At 40.5% G+C, this 24,892-nt stretch overlaps 1 protein-coding gene across 1 annotated transcript in view; it reads right to left on the reverse strand.

Annotated features, from left to right (window-relative positions):
* COL6A5 (collagen type VI alpha 5 chain) overlaps positions 1–24,892 on the reverse strand; it is a 129,250-nt gene that overhangs the window by 82,578 nt on the left and 21,780 nt on the right. The window contains exons 2-4 of the mRNA XM_064588080.1: positions 8,411–8,506; positions 6,317–6,916; positions 813–1,433 (exon numbers count right to left, since the gene is read on the reverse strand). Of these exons, the coding sequence (XP_064444150.1) occupies positions 813–1,433; positions 6,317–6,916; positions 8,411–8,477 (1,288 nt within the window). The 5' untranslated portion in view covers positions 8,478–8,506. The remainder of the gene's footprint in view (positions 1–812; positions 1,434–6,316; positions 6,917–8,410; positions 8,507–24,892) is intronic.

Below are 24,892 nucleotides of genomic sequence, written 5' to 3' on the forward strand. Positions count from 1 at the left end.
TAAATTGAATTAAAATTATATTTATAATTCAGAAAAATTAAATAAAATTCAGATCCTCAGTTACACTAGTCACATTTCAAGTGCTCAATAGTCACATGTGGCTAGTGACTGCCTTACTGGACAGCGCCGATGGAGAACATTTAATCACAGAAAGTTCTGTTGGACAGAACTAAGACGTCCAATGCTATACCATCTTTTAAAAATGTGTATGTGGGCACCTGGGTGGCTCAGCAGGTTAAGCTTTCAACTCTTGATTTCAGCTCAGGCCATGAGCTCAGGGTCATGAGACCGAACCCTGAGTCAGGCTCCACATTGGATGTGGAGACTGCTTACGATTCTCTTTTGCCCTGTCCCTCTGTCCCTCCCCCTCCTAAGTAAATAAATAAATAAAAATAAAATGTGTGTGTGTGTGTGTGTACATAAGTAATAGGGAGAGAGAAGAAACCAAAAGACATGAGAAATAAATGTTAAAAATGGTTTTATCTGACAGGATTATAAATGATTTTATTTTCTTCACGTTCATCAATATTATTAAACTATTTTATAATTAACACATATTACTTTTTTACATTTTATTGAGGTATGATTTACACACTGAAAAATTCACCCTTTGTAATCATTTGATTATTTTTAGTAAATTTATAAAGTTCTGCAACCAAAACCAAAATCTAGTCTTAGACTATTTCCCTAACTACCAAAGTTCCCTCATGCATTACAGTCAGTCCTCACTCCTGCCCCTACTCTAGGCCACTACTCATAGTACTTTTATAATAAGAAAAGGTTTTTTTTTTTTTTTTTTTTTTTAAACATACCTGTTCTGTCAAGGTCCATTTGCTCAGCATGAGTAGAAATCTGGGACCAAATTTCATTGTGGAGCTTTTTCTGGAAGTTTTTACTATAAGCTTCCAAGTCTGCATAGGACTTGAGCATGGAAGCCATTTGTCTCGGAGGGTAAGACACTATTTCTTCTAACTGGGTGTTGTTAGCCCCTTGGGTGTTCACACCAAATACAGTCACATCCTGCAGCCGAAGTTGTATTGCGACATCGCGCACTTCATCAGTTGATGGTCTGTGAGTGACCAAGACTGCGATCTGAGGCACTCCCTGGGCCCTTCTGCTGCCACTTGACTCTGAGAAGGCTTCTAGCCTCATCTTCTCAATGGCAGCCCCAGCATTGGATTTCCCAGCCTGGACAAAAAGCTTCTGGATTTGCTCCTCAAATTCATACTGGGTTGTGCTTGAATTTAGAAAGGAAATAGTCTTGGCTCTATCACTGTAACTCATAAGTCCAAGGCGTGTGCAGCTGTACCTCACATCCATGGAGGTGGCAATGTTCCTCAGGAAATTCTGCAGGTTCCTTAAGTTTTGTCTGGTGCCAACTGACTCATCCACTAGGAACATGACGTCAGCTAATGAATCTTTCCGACAGGCCACTGGGAAGGGAAATATGGAGAGAAAAAAAAGCATGAGGATTAGTACAAACCACTGGCCCAGAGTGAGGAAGGCACTTTACAGATTGTCAAAAGGCATTAGTGAAAATAGAGGTAGTCATGACAGATGTAGTTAGCACTGTTTTCTTTTAATAAACAACAGATAGAAGTTCTGAACAGGACTTATAGGGTCACTGACTGCAGAGTCTTTGCAATAATGTTCCTTTTCTCTGAAAAATGCTTCTTACCAACTTTTCTATCATTCCCCACCACCACCACCATCATGATCTTCATAATCACCATCACCACCAGTATGACAACCCCAGCACCACCCACCAGTGCCCCCACATCCACTTCTACTATCACCCCAAACATCAACAACCAACCACCACCTATACTTCCACCACTACCAACAACTCCCAACCACCATCACTACCACCAACCACCACCATCACCACGACCACCATATCTACCACCATCACCACCTCCATGTCCACCACCATTCTCAAGTGCTAGGCAGGGATGGGTTAACAGAAATATCTTTGACCTCAGGAAGCTCACATTCTATGGGGAGGACAGATAATTAGATTATATTATTTCAGTGCTCACAAGGAACTAAAACAAGTAAGTCAACTGAGTTATTATTCTGGGGAGGTGGGATGAGGACTAACTCATGTGAGATAAAAAGAAGTCAGGGAAGGCCTCTCTAAGAGGATTGCATTTGGGCTGAGGTACGAAGAGAAGGATTCAGCCACGTGTTCTGAAGGAAGAGGAATTCTGGCAGAAGGAACAGGAGGAGGTGGGAACAAGCAAGAAGACCAGAGTGGCTGGTGACAGTGTGTGAGGGGAACAACGATGGATGAGGCCAGAGAGAAGCAGCTCCTAAGTCGCACAATCTTTAAAATATCATCCCAGTTGCTGAGGAGAGATAACAAATTCAGGGATATCCATTAAGAAACAATTGCCCTAGTCCAGGAAAGATATCATGTTTCTTGGACAAGGATAATAGCAGGTAAGATGAAACAACAGGGTAGTTTTGATACATGAATTAAAGGTAGAACAGAGAGGGGCCTGATGATAAATTGGATGCTAGTGTTAAGAGACAAAGAGGAAGTGGTGAAAAATAGGTTTTTGGCATGAACAACTGAGTGGATATTGGTGGTATCTTTTTCCAAGACAGGGAAGACAGTAGAAAGAACAAGTTGCAAGGGGGATTCAAGAGTTCCATTTCAGTCATGCTAAGTTTGGGATATTATTGAAGATGCCAGGTATGCAATTGGTTGTATAACTCTGGAATTCAGGGAACAGTACACCGTATGTACAGAAAATGCCTACTCCAGGCACAGGTGGAGGAATGATATCTGTGGAAAGCTTAGCCAAGAGATAAGCTCAGTCTTGCCAACAGCTACCCATTAGGATTATGAGCTCTAGAAACCAGAAGATATGTCTTATTTATCTCTATCCCTCCAGTACCTGGTGCCTAGTGAGAACTCAAATTAAAAATAATTCTCATAAATCTATCAATGTGCTCTTCACCCCCACGCAGTTAGCTAAAACAAACTCCCAGCATGACCTACTCGGGTTAGTATTTATTTGCAAATAGCTATTACTATGAATAACAGTAAATGGTGTGCCCAATGCCATACAAGCCATCTCACCCATATCAAGGTAGGTACTACTATCCTCACGTTATAGGTAAGGAAACTGAAGCTCAGAGGTTAAATAACTTATTCAAGGCCATTAGCAGCCAAGCCAGAGTCTGAATCTAGACCTCACTGACTCTGAAGTTCTTACTCTTAACCTCTAAAGGCAAGGATAGTATCCCATCAAGCAAAACCTTGTTGTACTATATTGTTGTGAAGTAAATTAGGTGAGAAGCACAACCAGCACACAGAACCCTCTAAGAAGGTGGTAAAATCCTACTGTCCCTCAGAGCACAGACTAAGCAGCCACCTATACAGTTGAAGGATCTCCCAGGTCCCCAGAGTGGAGGGTTACAGGAGGGTTTCTTCTCTGAAAGAAAAAGAACATAAATCATACGAACTTGCTATTTCTCCAAGGCAGCAGGAGTGACAGATCAGGAGAGTGGAAGGAAAGGGATTTCCTGGTGCCTCAGGAGCAACACTAACTGTGGTAGAACCTTGTAAACACTCAGTAAAACCCATTTCCTCTTCTTGGGCATAGAGCTAGACATGACTTCCCAGCCTCACTTGCAGCTAGGTGTGGCCATGGGACTAAAATCTGGATAATGAAATGTAAGCAAAACTAATGTGTGTCTCTTCCAAGCTTATTCCACAAAACCCTCCCATGAGTGATCTTTCATCTTTTTTCCCCACCCACCAGCTGTACAACAATCCCCAGGGCACCTCAGAAGTCACAGTTCCCAGGGCACCTTAGAAGTCATACGTGAAAATAGAAGAGCCACCACCAACCCAAGTATCTGAATAGAGGAGAGACAGCTGGTCACCTTGATCAGCAGCCCTATAATGCTAAAGGGAAATAAACTTCCTATTATTCAGGGAATCTATATGTTATTTATTTATTTTTAAAATTTTTTTAAATTTTATTTTATTATGATATGTTAGTATCTATATGTTATTAAGGCCTGAACTGGTCCTACTAAAAAACCAGGCCATAGCTATAGCCATGGAATCAGTAACGGTGGGGCAGAAAGGAAGTTTCAAGGTCATCCCAGCTCCCACCACTTACAAATGAGGATGCTGATGCAAGCCTCAGAGAGATGACATCAATTCCCCAAGTTCACACAGCCAGCTAGTGGCAGTGTCTGGGTCTTCTGACCTTGTGTTCAGAGCACTTTGTACCACACCAGGTGGCTTCCTTGAGTCTTAGAACTAGATAGTACCTGCTCAGAATGGCCCATCATTACCAACTGAGTGCAGAGGCAGCCAAGAAAATCCATTTTGCCAGGAACTCTTTCTACCTTACTCTGGAGAGAATGGTGGGAGCCTCTCATGAGTATGGCACACTTACTGAGTGCCTCTCTGGAGCTGTGCACTGGCCGGTTCTGCCTGCCTGATCATCAACACTGCATGGGCAGCTTCCGGTCTCAGTTTACCCATTCCTTCCTAATGCTGTCTGGGATCACCTGCCAAGTAAACTACTTGTACTCAAGAGTCTTCTGTTTTGAGGTCTCCATGGAGCACTCACTTAAGACATAATAAAGCATTTTTCACGTGAGACATTGTAAGTCATGGGGTCATAAGTATTCCTCCTTTTGGCCTAGGGGATCAAGAAGGCAAGCGGATGAGAAGGAGGTCTTTTACATTTCTGTGTGAAAAACAGGGATGTCCAGAGGCTGATGGGAAGGTGGATGTGGCACCTGGGGGCTCTGATGGGTGGCTGCTTAGAGATACAGCCGAGAAACAGCATCCCCCAAGGGAAACCAGCTGCAGTAACCGAAGTAAGGTGTTGCTCTCAAGCAGCTGTGCACACAACAGGCATCACCGTGGATGATGGAGCCTGAGAGGAAGGGCCTGTGCTGCCACATGAGAAACTCTTGGTGGCTCTCAGAAAATAAGTTGGGGAAAATTTTATGTTGGGGGATGTGATAGCTAAGGTGCTACATTATGCAAGAAAGGGTGCTCAGTCAGTTCAATTTGAGCTATTCATGGGTCTCGTTCATACCCATAAGCTTGTCAGAAATATTTCCAATATTCAGTTTGAAGATCCAGTCTACTGTCAAGTATGCTATTATTTAATGGCAGCTCTTAGAAATTGAAAAAAAAATAGCATTATTGCAAGACACATCCTAATATCAAAAATGTTAAAATGTGGGGAGAAAAATGGGTCTTAAATGTAGAAAATTCAAGCACAAAATGATTGCATAACTGAGAGGGGGAATGAGTCAAACTCCTGGCTTTAGCAGGTCCTGACACTCATTAGAGAGATTTCATGTGTAAGGAGAAAGAAACAGTGCAGGAGGGGATAAGCCAACACAGCAGATGGAGGGCTCAAGACCGTAGCCCACTGTGGCTCTACTGTACAACCAAGGGCGTACTCCTCTCTGCCTGGTCTCATCTGAAAGTTATCCTTCCCATTTAGTGTCACTCTGTATTAGCTGACAAGCATTTATGGAGCATTCACCACGGGCCTCACACCAAGCCAGGACTGTGAGGGCCAGAGAACAGACTCGGAACTTCTTTCTTCATCTGTAAGACTTCCATTTATTCGCTCATTAAGAAATAGAATGCTAGGGCGCCTGGGTGGCTCAGTCGTTAAGCGTCTGCCTTCGGCTCAGGTCATGATCTCAGGGTCCTGGGATTGATCCCCGCATCGGGCTCCCTGTTCCACAGGGAGCCTGCTTCCCCCTCTCCCACTCCCCCTGCTTGTGTTCCCTCTCTTGCTGTGTCTCTCTCTGTCAAATAAATAAATAAAATCTTTAAAAAAAAAAAAAAGGAAAGAAATAGAATGCTAGCTCATTGTCAGGCGCTGTGTAGGCCTGAAGAATACATAGGTACATGTAAGTGCCCACTTCTGCCCTCAACATGCCACCAGTTCATTGGTGGAGGGGACCATAACAGAAAGGAGTAATCATTCACTCTGGGAGGTGCCTCTGTCACCAAGCATGCACAGGGAACTGTGAGGCACACAGAAGAAATTTGAAAGGAAAGCCTTCCAACAGGATAAGACTATAGGGCTGAGATTTAAATGATGTCAGGAGTCATCCAAGCTGTAAGAAGACAAAGGAGTGCAAGAGGATGCCCGTCAGAGAAAAGACACAAGCAGACACGGCAGTTGGAATTGACAGGAAAGTGTAGAAATGTCCAGGACTTCAGTGTGGCGAATCGCCAAAACTAGGATTCAAGCTGCAGGAGATGAGGGTGGAAGGCGCAGAGCTGCCTACATGGGACCCAGGCCTTCCTTACCTTCTATATCAGGAGGGGCGGCTCCATCCCTGTACTGGGTGGCTTCCTTGATGATCTGTGTCATGTTTTGGGAAAACGCGCTGAGGTCCCTGACCGACCGGAGCTTGACATGGAACTGAGCGGTGGCCATGGCCTTCAGTTCCTCCTCAGAAGCATCCTGCAGCCCCACAGAGACGATCCTCACCCCGTCTTCCCGCAGGGCCTTGGAGGCCTCTTCCACATCATCCTCAGACTCCGCAGAAGCCAGGACCACCAGAATCGGGGGAAACTGCTTCCTGTCCCTCCTGCTGGCCGGTGCAGAGAAGTAGGTCCTGTGGGCCTCCCGGAGAGCGTTGCCGATCCTCAGGGAGCCGCCAATGAAGCTGAAGTTCTTCTTGAGGTGGTTCAGCATGGGGTTCCCGCTCTTGAAGGTGCTCAGCTGGAACTCACTGTGGAGCTGGTCGCTGTACTGGCCCAGGGCCACGCGGTACTTGTGGGCCGCTATGGGCAGACTGCTGATCATTTTGTTGATGAATGCTTTCACAAGCGGGAAGGACTTAGTTCCCAGGTGATCAGAGCTGTCCACCAGAAACACGACATCTGCATACTCAGGGCCCGGCCCTATCAAAATAAAATGACAACAAACCTAAACAAGGTGATTGATTGGTTCAGCCTTTACATTTGAGACCACAATACTCATCTGAGATTATGTCCTCGGTTAAGAGTAACTCAGAATCCCAAGGAAAATGTCTTCTGGAGGTCAAACAGAAGAAACTGTACTGGTTTTTGTGAAAATATCAAACAAGAGGACTTTTGTAAAATGAAGCAATAATTTTTTTCTTTCTCAACTCTATACCAGAGACTTTTTTTTCCTTTCTTTCTTTTTTTTTTTTTTGGTTGTGGAACCCCAAACTCCGATAATATACTAAAGAATAAACAAGAAAGCCCCCCAAGTGGTCTGTGGATTAAGAGTAACTTTTAGAAAAAAAAAAAGAGTAACTTTTTTTTTTTTTAAGATTTTATTTATTTATTTGAGAGAGAGAGAACGAGAGACAGAGAGCATGAGAGGGAGGAGGGTCAGAGGGAGAAGCAGACTCCCTGCCGAGCAGGGAGCCCAATGCGGGACTCGATCCCAGGACTCGATCCCGGGACTCCAGGATCATGACTTGAGCCGAAGGCAGTTGCTTAACCAACTGAGCCACCCAGGCGCCCCCAAAAGAGTAACTTTTAGAAACCATATCAGGTAAGCAGGTGTCGGGTTGGAGAGTTTAGAAGCAGATCTAAGACAGGGACTAGGGGGGCAGGGGCTTCACTGAGGGGAAGCAGGATAAGGGAAGTAGGAGAGGAGCAAAGCACCATATTTGCCTGATCTGAGAGGACTCTGGAGCATGTCACTCTCTGAGGCAAGAGGGCCAGTTTGTTATACTCTTCTCTCAGTCAGTCACTGGCTGCAGACCATCCCTAGGAATTGCAGGAAGGAGTGGAGGGCTATGGGCACAATCTCCTGCATTAGCTGACTCTAGAAGAGCCAAGAGCAAGTCTCCTGAGAAAGTGGGCCATGTCTGTTAGCTGTTACAGGCAATATTCACAGCAGCTGGGTCCGGAGGTAGGGTGGGGGGCGAGCAGTATACCAGCCTGATGAAGAGAGTCTGGGCCCAAGGGAGGCACCACCAGCATCCACTTTAGCAGCTGGCCACCTCCATGCTGAAAATTAGTGATGTGCTAGTAAATGCCTAACAATTGCTCTCTCTCTCTCCAAGTAACTCAGAAGTTTATCAGGAAATCCTAGGATGCAGACTGACCTACAAAACAAATGAGTCGACTCTATTCACAGAGACATGGAACATTGGGACCTAAGCAAATCAATGAATAATTAAAGTTCTTCTAGCCAGGTGTAGCATAATTCATGCTTTTGCCCCTGGCTTTCTATCACCTTTGAGAGATTAAGTTTACTTGACATAGCATGCCTCCAACTACAATTCAATCAATGCTGTCTGCTTTGATTTTTTAAGTAAACAAATAAATCCTTTGTTTCTATGTATTAAAATGAATGTTAGTTAAGGCATAAAAATGTCTCTTTTCCTAAATGATAATAAACATAAAGTATACCGGTACCTGGACTCTGATCTGCCAATGTTTCAGTCCAAAGGATTAAGACGAATATAATTAGCAGGATCTTCATTTTGTTAATGACGGTTTCTTGCTTTTATTCTGTAAAAAATGTTATGTACAATATGAAAAATCTCATTGTATAACAAGAAATAACTACTGGTGAATCGGGGTTAGAATGCAATTCACTGAACAAGTACCTGTCAAGTAATGCCAGGTGTGTTTAAAATGCTCATGAAGCATTTGGAGTATATACTGTAAACAGAGAATGCTGTTTGCTGAGTCCTCACCATGGCTTAGATACTTTTCTCAGTGCTTTATGAGTATCATCTTATTTAATCTTCACAACTGTCTTACGGGGAGGGACAAATACACTGGCCATTTGACATATGAGGAACCAGCACAGAGTGGCTTGGTAAGTGGTAGATCCAGGAAGTCAACCCAGACAAGGTGACTGCAGAGTCCAAGCTCTTAACCACCATACATATGTGTCATATGAAATCTGTGTCCTCACAAATCACATATTCTTTACTCTTTTTTTTTTTAGATTTATCTATTTATTTTAGGGGCGATGGGGAGAGAGGCAGGGGGAAAGAATCTTCAAGCAGACTCCCCGCTGAGCATGGAGCCCAATGCGGGGCTCGATCCCATGACCCATGAGATCATGCCCTGAGCTGAAACCAAGAGTCAGGCTTCACTGACTGAGACACCTAGGTGCCCCCTTAACCTTCTATTTTCATGTCGACAATGACTATTGTGTGTGTTCACACCTTGGCTCAAAAAAGCCAACGACTATCCATGTCTCTCTCTTTTTTTTTTAAGATTTAATTTATTTATTTGAGAGAGAGAGAGATAGAGCACAAACAGGGGGAGAGGCAGAAGGAGAGGGAGAAGCACACTCCCTGCTGAGCTGGGAACCCAACATGGGGCTTGATCCCAGGACCCTGGGATCATGACCTGAGCTGAAGGCAGACACTTAACCATCTGAGCCACCCAGGCAGCCCCTCATGTCTCTTCCCTCATGAAACCCTTGTGAAAACTGTTCTCGCATTTACAGAGATACTCAGTTTTACAAATTACTTAAGCTCTGAGTTTCTCTCCATGCAGCTCACAATCAATCAGAAATTTTCAGGGGACATTACAATCTTTTAGAAATTCCATCAATTCAGAGTTGTTCTTTATAAAGAGGAAAAGAGATCAAATGACCAATATGCAAAAATAGAGCTGCCTTAAGTGAGATACCAAAGGTATAAGGGCTGGGTTTTCTTCTAGAGTTTACTTTTCCAGCATTTCTTTTGAAATTGATGATTATTAAGGAACATTGAAAGAATCATTGGAATCTAGATTTAGAAGAGACCCAACAGATCATTTAGACTAAACCCTTATTTTGCTAAGGATGGCTACTAACAAGGTTCCCCAGTAGTTAGTGGCTGAATCATGTCAACAATGACTTTTAAATCTATATTCATCATATTCTAAAATACCATATATTTTACTTATTCATTAATTTTAGTATTGAGATATAATTTGCATACTGTAAGATTTACCCCTTTTAAAGTGTTCAATATGTTTTAGTATATCAGAGAATTTGTATCCATTATCACTAATTCCAGAACATTTTCATGACCCCTTCCCACAAGAAACCCCATACCACTTAGGGGTTAATCCCCATCCTCCCCTTCCAACTGACCCTGGCAAACACTGATCTACTTTCTTCTCTATAGATTTGCCTGCTCTGAACATTACTATAAATGGAATCATATAACATATGGCCTTTTGTGTTTAGAATTATTCATTAACATATGTTTTCAAGATTTATCTATGTTGTGACATGTACTAGTGCTTCATTCTTTTTTATGGCTAATATTCTATTGTATGGATATACAACATTTAAAAAAATCTATTCTTCCGTTGATGGACACTTGAGTTGTTTCTACTATTGTGAATATTGCTGCTATGAATATTTGTGTACAAATTTTTGTGTAGATACATGTTTTCATTTCTTGAGGAAATACTTTGAGTAGATTCCCAGGAGTGGAATTTTTGGTCTTATGGTAACTTTATGTTTAACATTTTGAGAAACTGCCAAATTGTTTTCCTTAGTGGTTGCACCATTTTGCATTCCCACCAGCAATGAATAAAAGTTCCAACTTCTCTACATTGTCACCAACACTTGTTATTTTCTGTCTTTTTTTATTCTAGTGGGTGTAAAAGGGTATCTTACTGTGGTTTTGATTGGCATTTCCTTAATGATGAATGACATTGAGCATCTTTTCAATTACTTTTTGGTCATTTGTATACCTTCTTTAGAGAAACACCTATTCAAACACTTGGCCCATTTTTAACTGGGTTATTTCTCTTTTTTTAGTATGTAATATGAGCTCATTATATATACTGGATACTAGACAGTTATCAGATATATAATTTGCAAATATGCTCCTCCTACTCTGTGGGTTGTATTTTCACTTTCAAGGCTGTCTTTAAGGCACAAGTAATTTTAAATTTGATTAAGTCCAATTTATCTATTTTTTCTTTTGTTGCTAGGGCTTTTGGTGTCCTAGCTAAATCACCATTACCTACTCCACAGTCATGAAGATTTACTCTGATGTTTTCTTCTAAGAGTTTTATAGTTTTAGCTTTTACATTTAGGTCTTCAAGTCATTTTGAGTTAATTTTGTGGGTGGTATGAGGTAGGGATACAATTCTATTCTTCTTTATATAGATATTCAATTGTCCTAGCACCGTTTGTTGAAAGGACTTTTCTTTTACCATTGAGTTGTCTTGGTATGCACAAAAACAAATTTACCATAAGTATATGAATTTATTTTTGGACTCCCAATTCTATTTCATTTATATCTATATGTCTATTCTTATGCCAGTACCACACAGTCTTGACTATTCTACCTTTGTAGGAAGTTTTGAAGTCAGGAAATGTGAGTCCTGTAACTTTGTTCCTTTTCAAGGTTGTTTTGGCTGTCCTGGGCCCCACATATTTCTAAATGACTTTTAGGATTACCTTGTCAATTTATGCAAAAAAGGCAGCTGGAATTTTTATAGAGATTGCCTCCAACGTATAGATAAATTTGTGCAGTATTATTATTCATTTTTAATTCATTTTAATTTTTTTTATTTTAAAGATTTTATTTATTTATTTGACAGAGAGAGAGACAGCGAGAGAGGGAACACAAGCAGGGGGAGTGGGAGAGGGAGAAGCGGCTTCCCGCTGAGCAGGGAGCCCGATGCGGGGCTCGACCCCAGGACCCTGGGATCATGACCTGAGCCGAAGGCAGTCACTTAACCGACTGAGCCACCCAGGCGACCCTTATTATTCATTTTTAAAGACTTATTTATTCATTTTAGAGAGAGAGAAAGAGCATGAGAGAGCATGAGCAGGGGGTTGCAAGGCAGAGGGAGAGGGAGAGAGAGAATCTCCAGCAGATGCCCTGCTGAGTGCAGAGCCCGACAAGGGGCTCGATCTCACAACCCTGAGATCATAACCTGAGCCAAAATCAAGTCAGATGCTTAACTGAGCCACCCAGGTGCCCCCAATATTGCCATTTTAATGATGTTAAATATTCCAATCAATTAATATAGATTGTCTATGGAGGAGAGAATTTGTTTTAACTCCTTGCTCCATATTTCAGTAATGTTTTTCAAGAAGAGGAAATTATTAGAAGTCAGGGATAAAAGGAAGGCCTCTCTAAAAAGCCATGCTGATTTAGGAATCAATAAACATTCAGAGTTGTATATATATATCCTTCCTCTGGTTGGATGTATATTTGGAAAGTGAGACTGGGCTGCACCCAGCCCAGGGTTAACTGAGTTGCCCTATTCACCTGTGAGTTCTAGAACCTCAAAGAAGATATCCTGGGTGGCCAACCGTGGGCAGCTCCACTCCAGCCTGCAACCCTTGGCTTGGCTCCACTCTAGTTCCCTCTTCAGCTGAGGTCCCCACTCTGCAGGTCTTGGCACCAAAACGGTGGAGCAGCAGCAAGTGAGGTAGGCAGGCATGTCTTACTCATTTATTTTTATTTCCTTTCTCTCCCTAGAGCTTGCAGTCAAGCTCTAAGAGAATGGGGATTTCTGTCTGTCTTGTTCATCATTATATCTCCAGGTTTTGACACATAGTAGGCACTTAATAAACACTATACATAAATATTGTAACTTTGCATATACACCATTTCACGAATATGTGCATATATCTATAACTTAATTTTGTAGAGGTGGAATTACTAGGTCTAAGGTATGTTTAAGATTTTATGAGTATTGCCAAACTGCCATCCATTGGGTTACACCAAATAATATTCCAATACCTGTCCCCCCAAACAGCATGTTCCATAATTTTCAATTCACTTTTTTTCCAACTTGTTAAGATACAATTGACAGATTACACTGAGTAAGTTTAAGATGTACCATTGATTATTTGATAAATGTATACATTACAAAATGATTACCACAGTAAAGTTAGCTAACAAACTTACCTTTGTGTGTGTGTGTGAGTGTGTGTGTGAGTATGTGTGTGTGTATGTGCTGAGAACTTTTAAGATCTATATTCTTGGCAACTTTAAAGTATATAATAAGGTATTATTAACTATAGTAACCATACTGTACTATAGTTAATGTAACTACAGATGTAATCATCCCCTAAACTTATTCACCTTATAACTGGAAGTATGTGTCCTTCGACTACCTTCACACATTCCTCCCCCCCACCCCCCTGAAAACTGCTACTCTACTCTGCTTCTATGAATTTGGTTATTTTAGATTCCACACATAAGTGAGATTGTTCAACATTTGCATTCTCCATCTGACTTATTTCATTGATCATGATGCCCTCAAGATTCATCCATGTTGTAAATAGCAGGATTTCCTTCTTTTATGGCTAAATAATATTCGTGTGTGTGTGTGTGTGTGTGTGTGACATTTCTTTATCCAATTATCTGTCAATGACAGTTTGTTTCCATGTCTTGAATACAGTAAACAATGCTGCAATGAACATGAAGATGCAGATACTTCTTCAAAACAGTGATTTTATTTCCTTTGGATATGTACCTAGAGTGGAATTGCTGGATCATATGGTAGTTCTAGTTTTAATTTTTTGAGGCACCTCCATTCTGTCTTCCATAGTGGCTGCACCAATTTACATTCCCACCAACAATGTATAGCTGTTCTTTTTTTCTCCACATTCTCACCAATATTTTCTATCTTTTGTCTTTTGGGTAATAGCCGTTCTAACAAATGTGAGGCGTGGTTTTGATTTGCATTTCCCTGATGATTAGTGATGTTGAGCACCTATTCATGCACCTGTTGGCCATTTGTACCTCTTCTTTGGAAGAATGTCTATTCAGGTCCTTTGTCCATTTTTTAACTGGATTATTTGCAAGTTTGTTTTTTAGGAGGAAGCTATCAGGTTGTATGAGCACCTTGTATATTCTAGATATTAATTCCTTATCAGATAGGTTTGCAAATAATTTCTCCCATTCCATAGGTTGCCTTTTCATTTTGTAGATCATTTCTTTTGCTGTGCAGAAAAGCTTTTTAGTTTGGGGGGCACCTGGGTGGCTCAGTTGGTTAAGCGACTGCCTTCGGCTCAGGTCATGATCCTGGAGTCCCGGGATCGAGTCCCGCATCGGGCTCCCTGCTCGGCGGGGAGTCTGCTTCTCCCTCTGACCCTCCTCCCTCTCATGCTCTCTGTCTCTCATTCTCTCTCTCTCAAATAAATAAATAAAATCTTAAAAAAAAAAAAGAAAGAAAAGCTTTTTAGTTTGATGTAGCCCTGCTTGTTTATTTTTGCTTTCATTGCCTGAGCTTTTGGTGTAATATACAAAAAATTGTTGCCAAGACCAGTGTCAAGGAGGTTTTTCCCCTTTGCTCTCTTCTAGAAGTTTTATGATTTGGGGTCTTATATTTTTAAGTCTTTAATCCATTTGGAGTTGATTTTTGTCAGTGGTGTTAAGATAGGGGTCCAGTTTCATTCCTTTGTACACGGCTGTTCTGTTTTCCCAATACCATTTGTTGGGAAGACTATCCTTTTAACCATTGAATATTCTTGCTTCCTTTGTTGTATATTAATTGACCATATGTGAATGAGTTTATTTCCAGGGTCTCTATTCTGTTCCATTGGTCTATGTATCTGTTTTTATGTCAGTACCAGCCTGTTTTGATTACTATAGCTTTCTCATATAGTTTGAAATCAGGAAACATAATACCTTCAGCTTTGTTCTTCTTTCCCAGGATTGTTTTGATTATTTGGGGTTTTTCGTTGTTCCATATGAAGTTTAGGATTGTTTTTTAATATTTCTGTGAAAAATGCCATTGGACTCTTGATAGAGATTGCATTAAATCTGTAGGTGGCTTTGGATAGTATGGATATTTTAATAATAATGTGAACACAGATATCTTTCCATTTATTTGTGTCTTCTTCAATTTCTTTCATCAATGTCTTATAGTTTTCAGTGTAAAGATCTTTCACTTCTTTGGTTAAATTTATTCCAAGCATTTTATAGTTTTTGATGCTATTCAAATGGGATTGTTTTTTTTTCTTTTCCTGAGAGTTTATTGTTAGTGTATACAAATGCAACTGATTTTTGTACATTTATTTTATATCCTGCTGAATTTTTTCATTAGTTCTAAGAGTTTTTTGGTAGTCTTTAGGATTTTCTATATATAAGATTATGTCATCTGCAAACAAAGACAATTTTACTTCTTTTCTAATTTGGGTGACTATATTTCTTTTCTTGTCTGATTGCTCTGGCAGTAGTACTTCTAGTACTATGCCTGTTGGTTCACAAACTGGCCCCTGTACACAGAAGGCAAGGAGAAAGTAAAGAAAGAGGCAGACCACTTCAGATTGGTAGGTGGCAATAATAAGCGATGGAATTTACTCATGAGGCTTTTCTTGGGTGGAAGCAAGATAAGTAGATATCCACACCCACCCACCAGAATCTTAAAAGTTTATGTAGAGGCCTTAACTGGGTTCAGTTACATATATTGTCTAGATGGTCTCAACCACACCTTATTCTCTTGAGGTAATATCCTTGGACAATTCCTAATATGGGAATGGTGGGTATAGCATATATACTAAGGACAGGGTAGAGATGAGGAGCTTCTGATTGCCTGGGTCCAGCTTGAGAGTCAATTAGCAGTCATGTCCTCTTGATTACCTACTCCAACAATGTTGACTAGGATGGTAATAGTGGGCCCTCTTGTCTTGTTCCTGATCTTAGAGAAAAAAACCTCCAACCTTTCACCACTGAGTATATGTCGTACTTGTCATATATGGCCTTAATTATGTTGATGTATGTTCATTCTACTCAATTTGTTGAGGTGTGTTTTAATCAGAAAAGGATGTAGAATTTTGTCAAGTGCCTTTTCTGTACCTATTGAAATAATCATAACTTTTACCTCTCATTCTATTAATGTGAGATATCACATTTATTGATTTGCATATGTTGAATCATTCTTGCATCCCAGGGATGAATCCCACTTGATCATGGCATATGATCCTTTTAATGTACTGTTGAATTCAGTTTGCTAGTATTTTGTTAAGAATTTTGCACCTGTTGTGAAGAACAGAGGTATTATATATGTAAGTGTTGAATCACTAAGTTGTCCATCAGAAACTAATATTACACTGTATGTTAAATAACTGAAATTTAAATAAACTTTTAAAAAAGAAAGAATTTTTCATATATATATTCATCAGATATAGTGGCCTGTAGTTTTCTCATAGTGTCTTTTTTTTTATGTTTCTTTCTTTTTTTTATTATGTTAATCACCATACATTACATCATTAGTTTTTGATGTAGTGTTCCATGATTCATTGTTTGCATATAACACCCAGTGCTCCATTCAGTACGTGCCCTCTTTAATACCCATCACCAGGCTAACCCATCCCCCCACTCCCTCCCCTCTAGAACCCTCAGTTTGTTTCTCAGAGTTCATAGTGTCTTTATTTCAGGTTAAGGTCTCAGGTTAATGCCAGCCTTGTACAATGAGTTAGGGAGTGTTCCTTACTCTTCAATTTCTCAGAAAAGTCTGAGAATTCTTCTCTAAGTGTCTGGTACAATTCACCAGTGAAGCCATGCATGTGGTCCTACACTTTTCTGTGTTGGAAGGTTTTTGATTATTGATTTGGTATCCTTACCCATTGGTCCATTCTCTATATTTTCTATTTCTCCCTGATTAAGTCTTTTATTTTATTTTATTTTATTATGTTATGTTAATCACCATACATTACATCATTAGTTTTTGATGTAGTGTTCCATGATTCATTGTTCGCATATAACTCCCTGATTAAGTCTTGGTAGGTTTTTTGTTTCTAGGAATTTATCCATCTCTTCTAGGTTATCGAATTGTTGGCATAGTTATTCATAGTCTCTTGTGATCCTCTATATTTCTGTGGTATTAGTTGTAATATCTATTTATAATTTTACTTATAATTGCATTATTTGAGTCCTCTCTCTTTTCTTCTTGGTGATTCTAGCTAAAGTTTTGTCAATTTTTTTCTCTCTTCAAAGAATCAACTCCTATTTTTGTTATTTTTCCTACTGTTTTCCTATTCTCTATTCCATTTATTCTGTTCTAATCTTTATTATTTTCTTCCTTCTGCTAACTTTGGGCTAGGTTTTTCTTCTTTCTCTAGTTCCTGAGATGTAAAGTTAGGTTATTTAATTGAGATCTTTCTTTTTCTCTTAATGGATGCATTGATAATGGTAAACTCTCCCCCTTAGAAATGCTTTTGCTACATCCCAGAAGTTTGGGTATGTTGTGTTTCCACTTTTGTAGAGCCACCAGCTGGGCTCTGTAATCATCTCTGGTCCAGCAAGCTCATAGGCTGTGTTCCCCAGCAGGAAGGTGTCCACATTTAGACTCTGCGACTGAGCAGTGCTGTGGGACAGGCTCTGCAATTGCTCTTGGTCAGGTGGAATCTCAGGCTGTGTTCTGTGACTAGATGGTGCCCCTGGCTGGACTCTGTGTTTAGGTGGAGCCACCATCTGGGCTTTGTTAAAATCAAGGACAGATAGAGCCTAGCCTCCAAGGTTCCCTGAGCAAACAGAATCAGTTAGTAATGCAGGCAACGCTTAATTTAGCTTATTTTAGGAAGCTAACTTGACCAGGATCATTTCTTGCCTATGCCTCTAGAAATCATAAGCGAACTTGAACTGTTTCTTAAAATCGATATGAGACAACCACTGAAAATTGTAATATTGTAATCAATCACCGTGAAGCATAAAGTCACTGCTTTCTCACTATATAAGCTGCCTTGTAACAATACACTCCTGAGACTCATTTTGTGTTCTGGTTTGAGTGCTCCTGTTTTGCAAACTGTCTTTTTGCAAATTGTCTCTTTGTGGTGTATGACTTTGCTAATTACCACTTCAGTGATTCATTGGTTTTATGTTGGCTATTTTGAGCTTTTGACATTTCATGGAGTTAGAAATGGGATCCATGGAAGACCTCCAACAACTTCAATGCCAGTGGAGTTGACAGAAGTGCTGGTACCCACAGCCCACTGAGCTCACAGCTTTCTCCCCGACTCTGGAGCTTGAGGTAAGTCTCTCTTGGATCTGAGCTCCGCTCTCTGCATTCTGAGCTCTCCAACTGTATTGTGTACACTTGTCTTCTGCTTCTGTTTTGCTTTCTGGTTTCTGTTTTTGTTTGCTGATGGGTAAATCACCCATCCTGTTCAAAAATCAGGGAAAACACGCAATTCCAGATGTTTTAGAACAGCTATTGGAAAACAGAGCCCCTCATAGTTCTAATCCAAGCATAATTGTTAAAAACAAGTAATTTAAGTAAATATAAATAAGATCAAAGTTTGCACGAAGTTAAACTGGATAATGGATAGTCATTGACTATCTAAATCATTTCCAAATAAGACAAACACTGAATGTTAAACATAAGTGTATCTACTTTCAGCTTTTTCATTTTTGTACAGAGACCAAAAAAAAAAAAACCACCCACATTTGAGTCTATTAATAAACATGTTTTATGCCATACTGAAAAAATTTATTATGAGAAAGAATATGGTTCTAACAATTTTAGAAATGTTTTTGCAAACTGACTAATCTACTATAGAATGCTAATCTATGATAGTTCACATTGTATGCTCTCTAATTTTCACTGGAAAACAACTTGAGCTGTCAAATCGTTGAAAAAGTTGGAAGAAGAGCTGAGAATACAAAATGAACCAAAGAGAAATTGTCAGAACATTTAGAGTAATAAGCATAAATGAACATTGCAAACTGTGTGCGTTGGTGCTAAGAGAATGCAGGCAACGCGGAAAGCATCCCTTTGGAAGGTGAGAAGCAGGGGAACACCCATGAGCGCTTTCTCCTATGGCAGAATGATTTACTGTAATGTCTCGTTTTTCCAACTGTGGTCTCAGACCATTGGGGAATGGTGATTAATATTTATTTAAATAGAAAATATACATATTATCTATATTGATCCATACAGATAAATGGATAATATATATCTTCATTTTATCTATAATTTATAGATTTATTATAAATTTATATTCTATATATAAATAAAAGAGAATAACTTCATAGAATGCAAAACAGAGTACATACATGGCATATACTGAATGGAGAAAATACGTGCCTGGCTATTAAACTTTATTTCAGTTACTTATATGGTTTTATATACATAAGTATGTGCTGGGCTACAATATACACTATATTCCTTGCCATGGAATGATCCATGTTTTAAAGCCACTGCTCTTATAAAACAATAAACTGAGTAACAAAAGGGTCTGTGCAACCAGCCAAAAAGGCCAATACAAGAACAATCATCATTTCTGTCCTGTACACACACAGTTGTGACCCCCTACCCCCACCCCCCAGGCCAGGTTGTGATCACTCTGTGAGAGGTTCATACTTCGTTACCTTCTCTTTTCAGGTTTGGAGCCAGATAGCAATCTTGGTTTAAAAGAACTTTCCCGGGTGCCTGGGTGGCTCAGTTGGTTGGGCGACTGCTTTCGGCTCAGGTCATGATCCTGGAGTCCCTGGATCGAGTCCCGCATCGGGCTCCCTGCTCGGCGGGGAGTCTGCTTCTCCCTCTGCCCCTCCCCCCTCTCATGTGCTCTCTCTCTCTCATTCTCTCTGTCTCAAATAAATAAATAAAAAAAAAATCTTTAAAAAAATAAATAAATAAATAAAAATAAAATAACTTTCCCCATTTCTTAGAACTGCTTACAAGGCTGAGACTTCTGCTCGTGGCTTCCCAGATATTTATAGTGCTGCCATTTCAAATCTTTATTCTGCCTACTCAACATAGAGCAAACTTCTTTAGCAATGATGTGGGGATCCTGTTGCCCTTATCCATTCTATCATTCCCAATCTAAAAGAGCAGTGTCAGGATGAGCCTATAGACATGAGCAAATCCCCATATTGTAATTCCCAAAAGGGATATGGTTTATTTTAACTATATGACATAGGAGTTTATACTCATTTAACATAGTATATAGGCAATTATGTTATCCTGTAAGAGTAAAGCTGTAATTACTCTATAACAATTCCTTGTATTCTTGTCTAGATAAGCTTTGTAAGTTTTGAAATTGAGAAAATAATATTTGAACTAATAAAGTTGAAATTATCAGCAAAATAAAAGAGGTTTGGGGAAGTTTTTGTTTTGTTTTTGTGTTTATTTTTGTTTTTATATAACTACTAGAAATAATAAGGATAAAAAAATGACTATACGTGAAAAATAGAAAATGTGTTTTCAATAAAAGAAGGTATGATGAATGGAGATGCATTTTTGGTAAAGGAACTAAAAGAAGGTAATTTTATCCTAAAGTAAAATGATTGTTGCAGAACAAGAAGGAAAAAGAATAAAACCTATATAAATATAGAAAGCTGTGGTAGGCTTGTGGAAAATCAATCTTGAGAAAGGAATTTTTTAAAAAAAATTTTATGTATTTGAGAGAGAGAGCACAAGTGGGGGAAGGGGCAGAGGGAGAAGCAGACTCTCCATTGAGCAGGGAGCCCGATATGTGACTCGATCCCAGGACCCTGAGATCATGACCTGAGCCGAAGGCAGATGCTTAACCAACTAGCCACCCAGGCACCCTGAGAAAGGAATTTTATGTGTGGTCAAGCTAGGATTAAAATAGATTTAGTTAAGTTAAAAAGAAAAAAAAAAAAAAAAGGAAAAATTGTAATATCAAAAGTATACTAATGCAAAATCAGACTATGGTTTTCTTTCCATTAAAAGGACACAGTTTTCTTAGATTCTGGTCTGTAAACAAAGGTTTTTCTTTACCATAAGTGTATTCTGCATAAAAAACAAAGATTCTATGTTTTGTCCCTATCAGGTCTTTGAACTTCCTAAGAAAACTGAATCTTCTCTACTGAAAGAGCTAAGTTGTTCTTTTTTTTTAACAACTATGTAACTTTTGCATCTGTTAATTTCATGGGAAGCACTGTTAAATAAGAAGTGATACTAAACTTTCTTTAAGAAATATTATTCGGAAGTTGTTCATATAAATGTTCCAGAAATCATACAGAATTCCTGGTTATCAGATTTGTCCTGATATAGTGTTATCAGCCAAAATTCCAGCTACTGTCTTACAATATTTTATATCACAGATAACCAAATTTCCCTGTCAATTATATGATAATGAACTCTCATCTGATCTTTAACTGTGGCCATTTTTAAGTCTTTTGTCATTTCTGTTTTACTCTGAGACTTTCATAAATATGTTTCATCTTCAGAGAAATTAATGGACAAGTATTCCAGAAAGCAGGTTTCTGGTAACTTTAAGATTGTAACACTGAACTGGGTAAGAATTTCTAAAACTTTGATGGAAAACAGATGAATTTTTAAAACTGCCAACATAAGATCAAGATCAACATGAATTAATTACTGAAGACTAAAGGAACTAATAAGGATGATTGTAATTTTTATGACTTAATTTAAAACATAGCTGTTTTTTTTTTTTAAAGATTTTATTTATTTATTTGAGACAGAGAGCATGAGAGGGTCAGAGGGAGAAGCAGACTCCCTGCTGAGCAGGGAGCCCGATGCGGGACTCAATCCCGGGACTCCAGGATCATGACCTGAGCTGAAGGCAGTCGCTTAACCAACTGAGCCACCCAGGCGCCCCCATAGCTGTTTTTTTAATGTTTTGTTTTCCGGATTTAAGAGAGCCTATATGGTCAATCACTATTCTTACTGCACTTATCATAAATAATCAAGCCAAGTTTTTTAAAACTAGACTTAATTTATAAACAAATCTGTCTCGCTATTGTTGTCTTTGATGGAAAGGAAATGATTATGCAGGAAAAAATTACATTTCAGTAATATACCTTCATAGAGATCAGATTCTAATACTGTTAATTGTATTTGAAGATTGTTTTCTACCTGTAAATTGGACTGGGTCCTGTATTCTAATTTCCTCCAATAGGTGGCTAAAAGTCTCCAAACTAACATTTTCAATTTTCTCCCACTAATTTGACTTGGAACCACTGTGAAACAAAAAGCTGCCCTTTTTCCAAAGCCATGAAAGCTAAAGCTGGACAACTTGATATAAACTTCAGAGACTCAGCACAACAGCTCAATGTGTGAACAATCCTCTTGCCTTTTGCTCTGGGGCCACTCAGAAAGGTCACCAGACATATTCACACTGCAAACCAGGAAAATCTGTCTGATTATCACTGCTTGCCTTCCTCCATCTAAGGACGCTTAGAACCTGACATCTAGAAATCTTCTCAACTTGCTTCTCTCCAAACTCAGAAAACTGAATTTATAATTTTTTTTAAAGATTTTATTTATTTATTTGACAGAGACAAAGTGAGAGAAGGAACACAAGCAGGGGGAGTGGGAGAGGGAGAAGCAGGCTTCCCGCGGAGCAGGGAGCCTGATGTGGGGCTCGATCCCAGGACCCTGGGATCATGACCTGAGCCGAAGGCAGACGCTTAATGACTGAGCCACCCAGGTGCCCCTGAATTTATAATTTGCTCAAACTATTAACCTTTGTTTTTCTTTTGTTTCCACAGAAATGCCTCTCATTAAAATGCCTGCTTGCTCACATATCATAGAGAGGCCTAATTTAGAAGAAAGCCCACCTGCAACACGGCCTCCTGAAATCTGATATCCTCAAGTTCACCCGTCCTTACCCGGTCACGAGGATGTGTGTTTGCTAATACATCGTGTTGTGCTTATGTAAATAACTTGTGAAAAAATCATACAGGGGCTTAGAAAGGTAAAGCCTGAATCTGATTATAACTGATTTGATTTATTTAATTGGTTAAATCCTTGACTGTTCTCATATCAACCTCTCAAGTGCTCCATATATTCTCAAAGATTTTAAATGTTTGTCAGCAGCCACTCTATATGCCAAATGGTGTCCATCAGGATCAGACAACTGGATGAAATCAACAATAACTGCAGGAATGATGAAGAAGTGATTACATGGCCCTCTGGCCTGATGACTCAACTAATGGAAACAGCGAATGTGTGATTCTTCAGCCTGACTACATCAACAGTGGTAATGGAGAATAATGCTATCATGGTTTGGGCACACTCTCAGCCTGCCGAGAGAAAGCCTGAACAGACGGAATTGTTGAAATCAAGGATGGATGGCGGTGAGTCTTGAAAGTTCCCTAAACAGACAGAACCTGCTTAATCATGCAGACAAAGTTTCATTTAGCTTTTTTTGCAAGGCTACCTTGACCTGCATCATTTCTTTCTTGTGCCTCTAGAAATGATCAGCAAATTAGAACTATTATTTATAATTGGTATGATATAACCATTGAAAATTATAATATTGTAACCAATTCCTGTGAAGAATAAAGGGTCACTCTCTAAGCTGCCTTATAACAATATACCCGAGACTCATTCCATGCTCTGGTCTGAGTGCTCCTGGTTTGCAAACTGTGTACACAATAATTTTTACCGATGACTACTTCAGCGATTCATCAGTTTTACTTTGGCTATGTTAAACCTTTGACCGCTTCACAGTTGGACAAAGCTCTGTTCTGCAATCAGGCAGGGGCATAGGCTGCCTGTCAAATATGTGGGGCTGCAGGCTGAGCTTCCCAACAGGGTAGCCTGTTGGCTGACGGTGACACTGCCGTCCAGGCTCTCTACCTGGATCCTGAAGTTGGGTGGGGCTGGAGCCTGTGTTTTGAGGTTGGGTGGGCTCACTGTCTGGAAACCTTGGTAGATTGAAGCCACAGTCTCTGCACCCTAATTGGGCAGAGTCCCTGGCTGGGCTCCCTGCCTAGGCAATACCAGAGGCTGTCTTCCAAGGCTGCCCAGGGTCACTGTTCCATCTCCCAGGTCAGGTGAGGCTAGAGGCTATGCTCAACGATTGGGCAGGGCTGAGGGCTTGGTTCCCCGCCTGACCAGGGCTGCGGGAAGGTTCCACAGCTGCCAAGGTTCTCTGACCAGGCCTCTTCTCAGGCAGGGCTGGAGGCTATGCTTGGCAGTTGCAGGGGCTGCGAATTTGCTTCCTCGCCTGGGTGAGGCTATAGAATGGGCTCCATGGCCTATTCTGCCCATTGGGTAGGGACTCAAATCCCTCCCTGGCCGGACAGGGCCATGGGCTAGACTTAGTGGACGGGCAGAACTGCTGGCTGGGATCTCGCCCAGGGGCTAGTGCATGCAGACATGTGATCCAAAAAGATCTGAGTGCTGGTTGTGCTAAACCAGGTCCCCCTTCATCTCTGTCTGATCCTTGGTGGTCAAGTCCTGCAGATTCCCCCAGTGATCCCCTTGTCAGCCTGAGGGAGTGGTAACACGATCAAAGTGAAACTGCTTCTCCTACCTTCTAAAGCTGTCTTTCTCAGTCTCTGTGGCCTAGGGGGTGATTCTGAGATCTTCACAATGGTATCTTGCCTATGCATAGTTGCTAGTCAGTCTTCTTGAGAAGGGGACTGAAGTTGGGAAAACCCATGTTGCCATCTTGATGGCATCACATCCAGGGGCTCCTGGACCACGGCCAAGAGGGGTTTGAGCTGATTCCCAGGCCACTTCAGGGTCCACAAGTGAGGGTGACTCTGCCCAGGTCCCTTGCGTATGGGGCTGGTGACAGGACCAAAGCCAAGGAGGCTGTAACTGAGCTCTCGGGGATACAGAGCTGTTTCTGGGTCTGTGGCAGAGACCACAGTTAGCAAGTCAGGTACCTGGGCCGGAGCCTGCCTTCTCAAAATGGCTCTCCACGGTCTTGCACTACCTTGGGTTTCACATCTCCTAGAGGGATCCCAGTGCTCTCACAAAAAGACACTCCTGTTCAGAGATGAATGCCAAATTATGGTTGTTGGGGATCTGGGGATATGAGTGAGGGGTGTCTTATTTTGGCATCTAGCTGATGGTTTTCACTTCACCTTTTTATTTGCTTTTTCTATTATCTCTGCTTCCTTTAGTATAAGCTGTTCTGATTTGTCTTTCACACTGCCTGTGCTCTTGAGGGAAAACTAATTGGCATGTGTAAGCTCATTTCTCATTCCCTTGGCTAGTAATGTGTTCCTGAGGAAGGGT

Source organism: Mirounga angustirostris, unplaced genomic scaffold (assembly GCF_029215605.1).
Source record: "Mirounga angustirostris isolate CCGP_5_RB_7025 unplaced genomic scaffold, mMirAng1.0.hap1 SCAF_1, whole genome shotgun sequence".
Lineage (NCBI taxonomy): Eukaryota > Metazoa > Chordata > Mammalia > Carnivora > Phocidae > Mirounga > Mirounga angustirostris.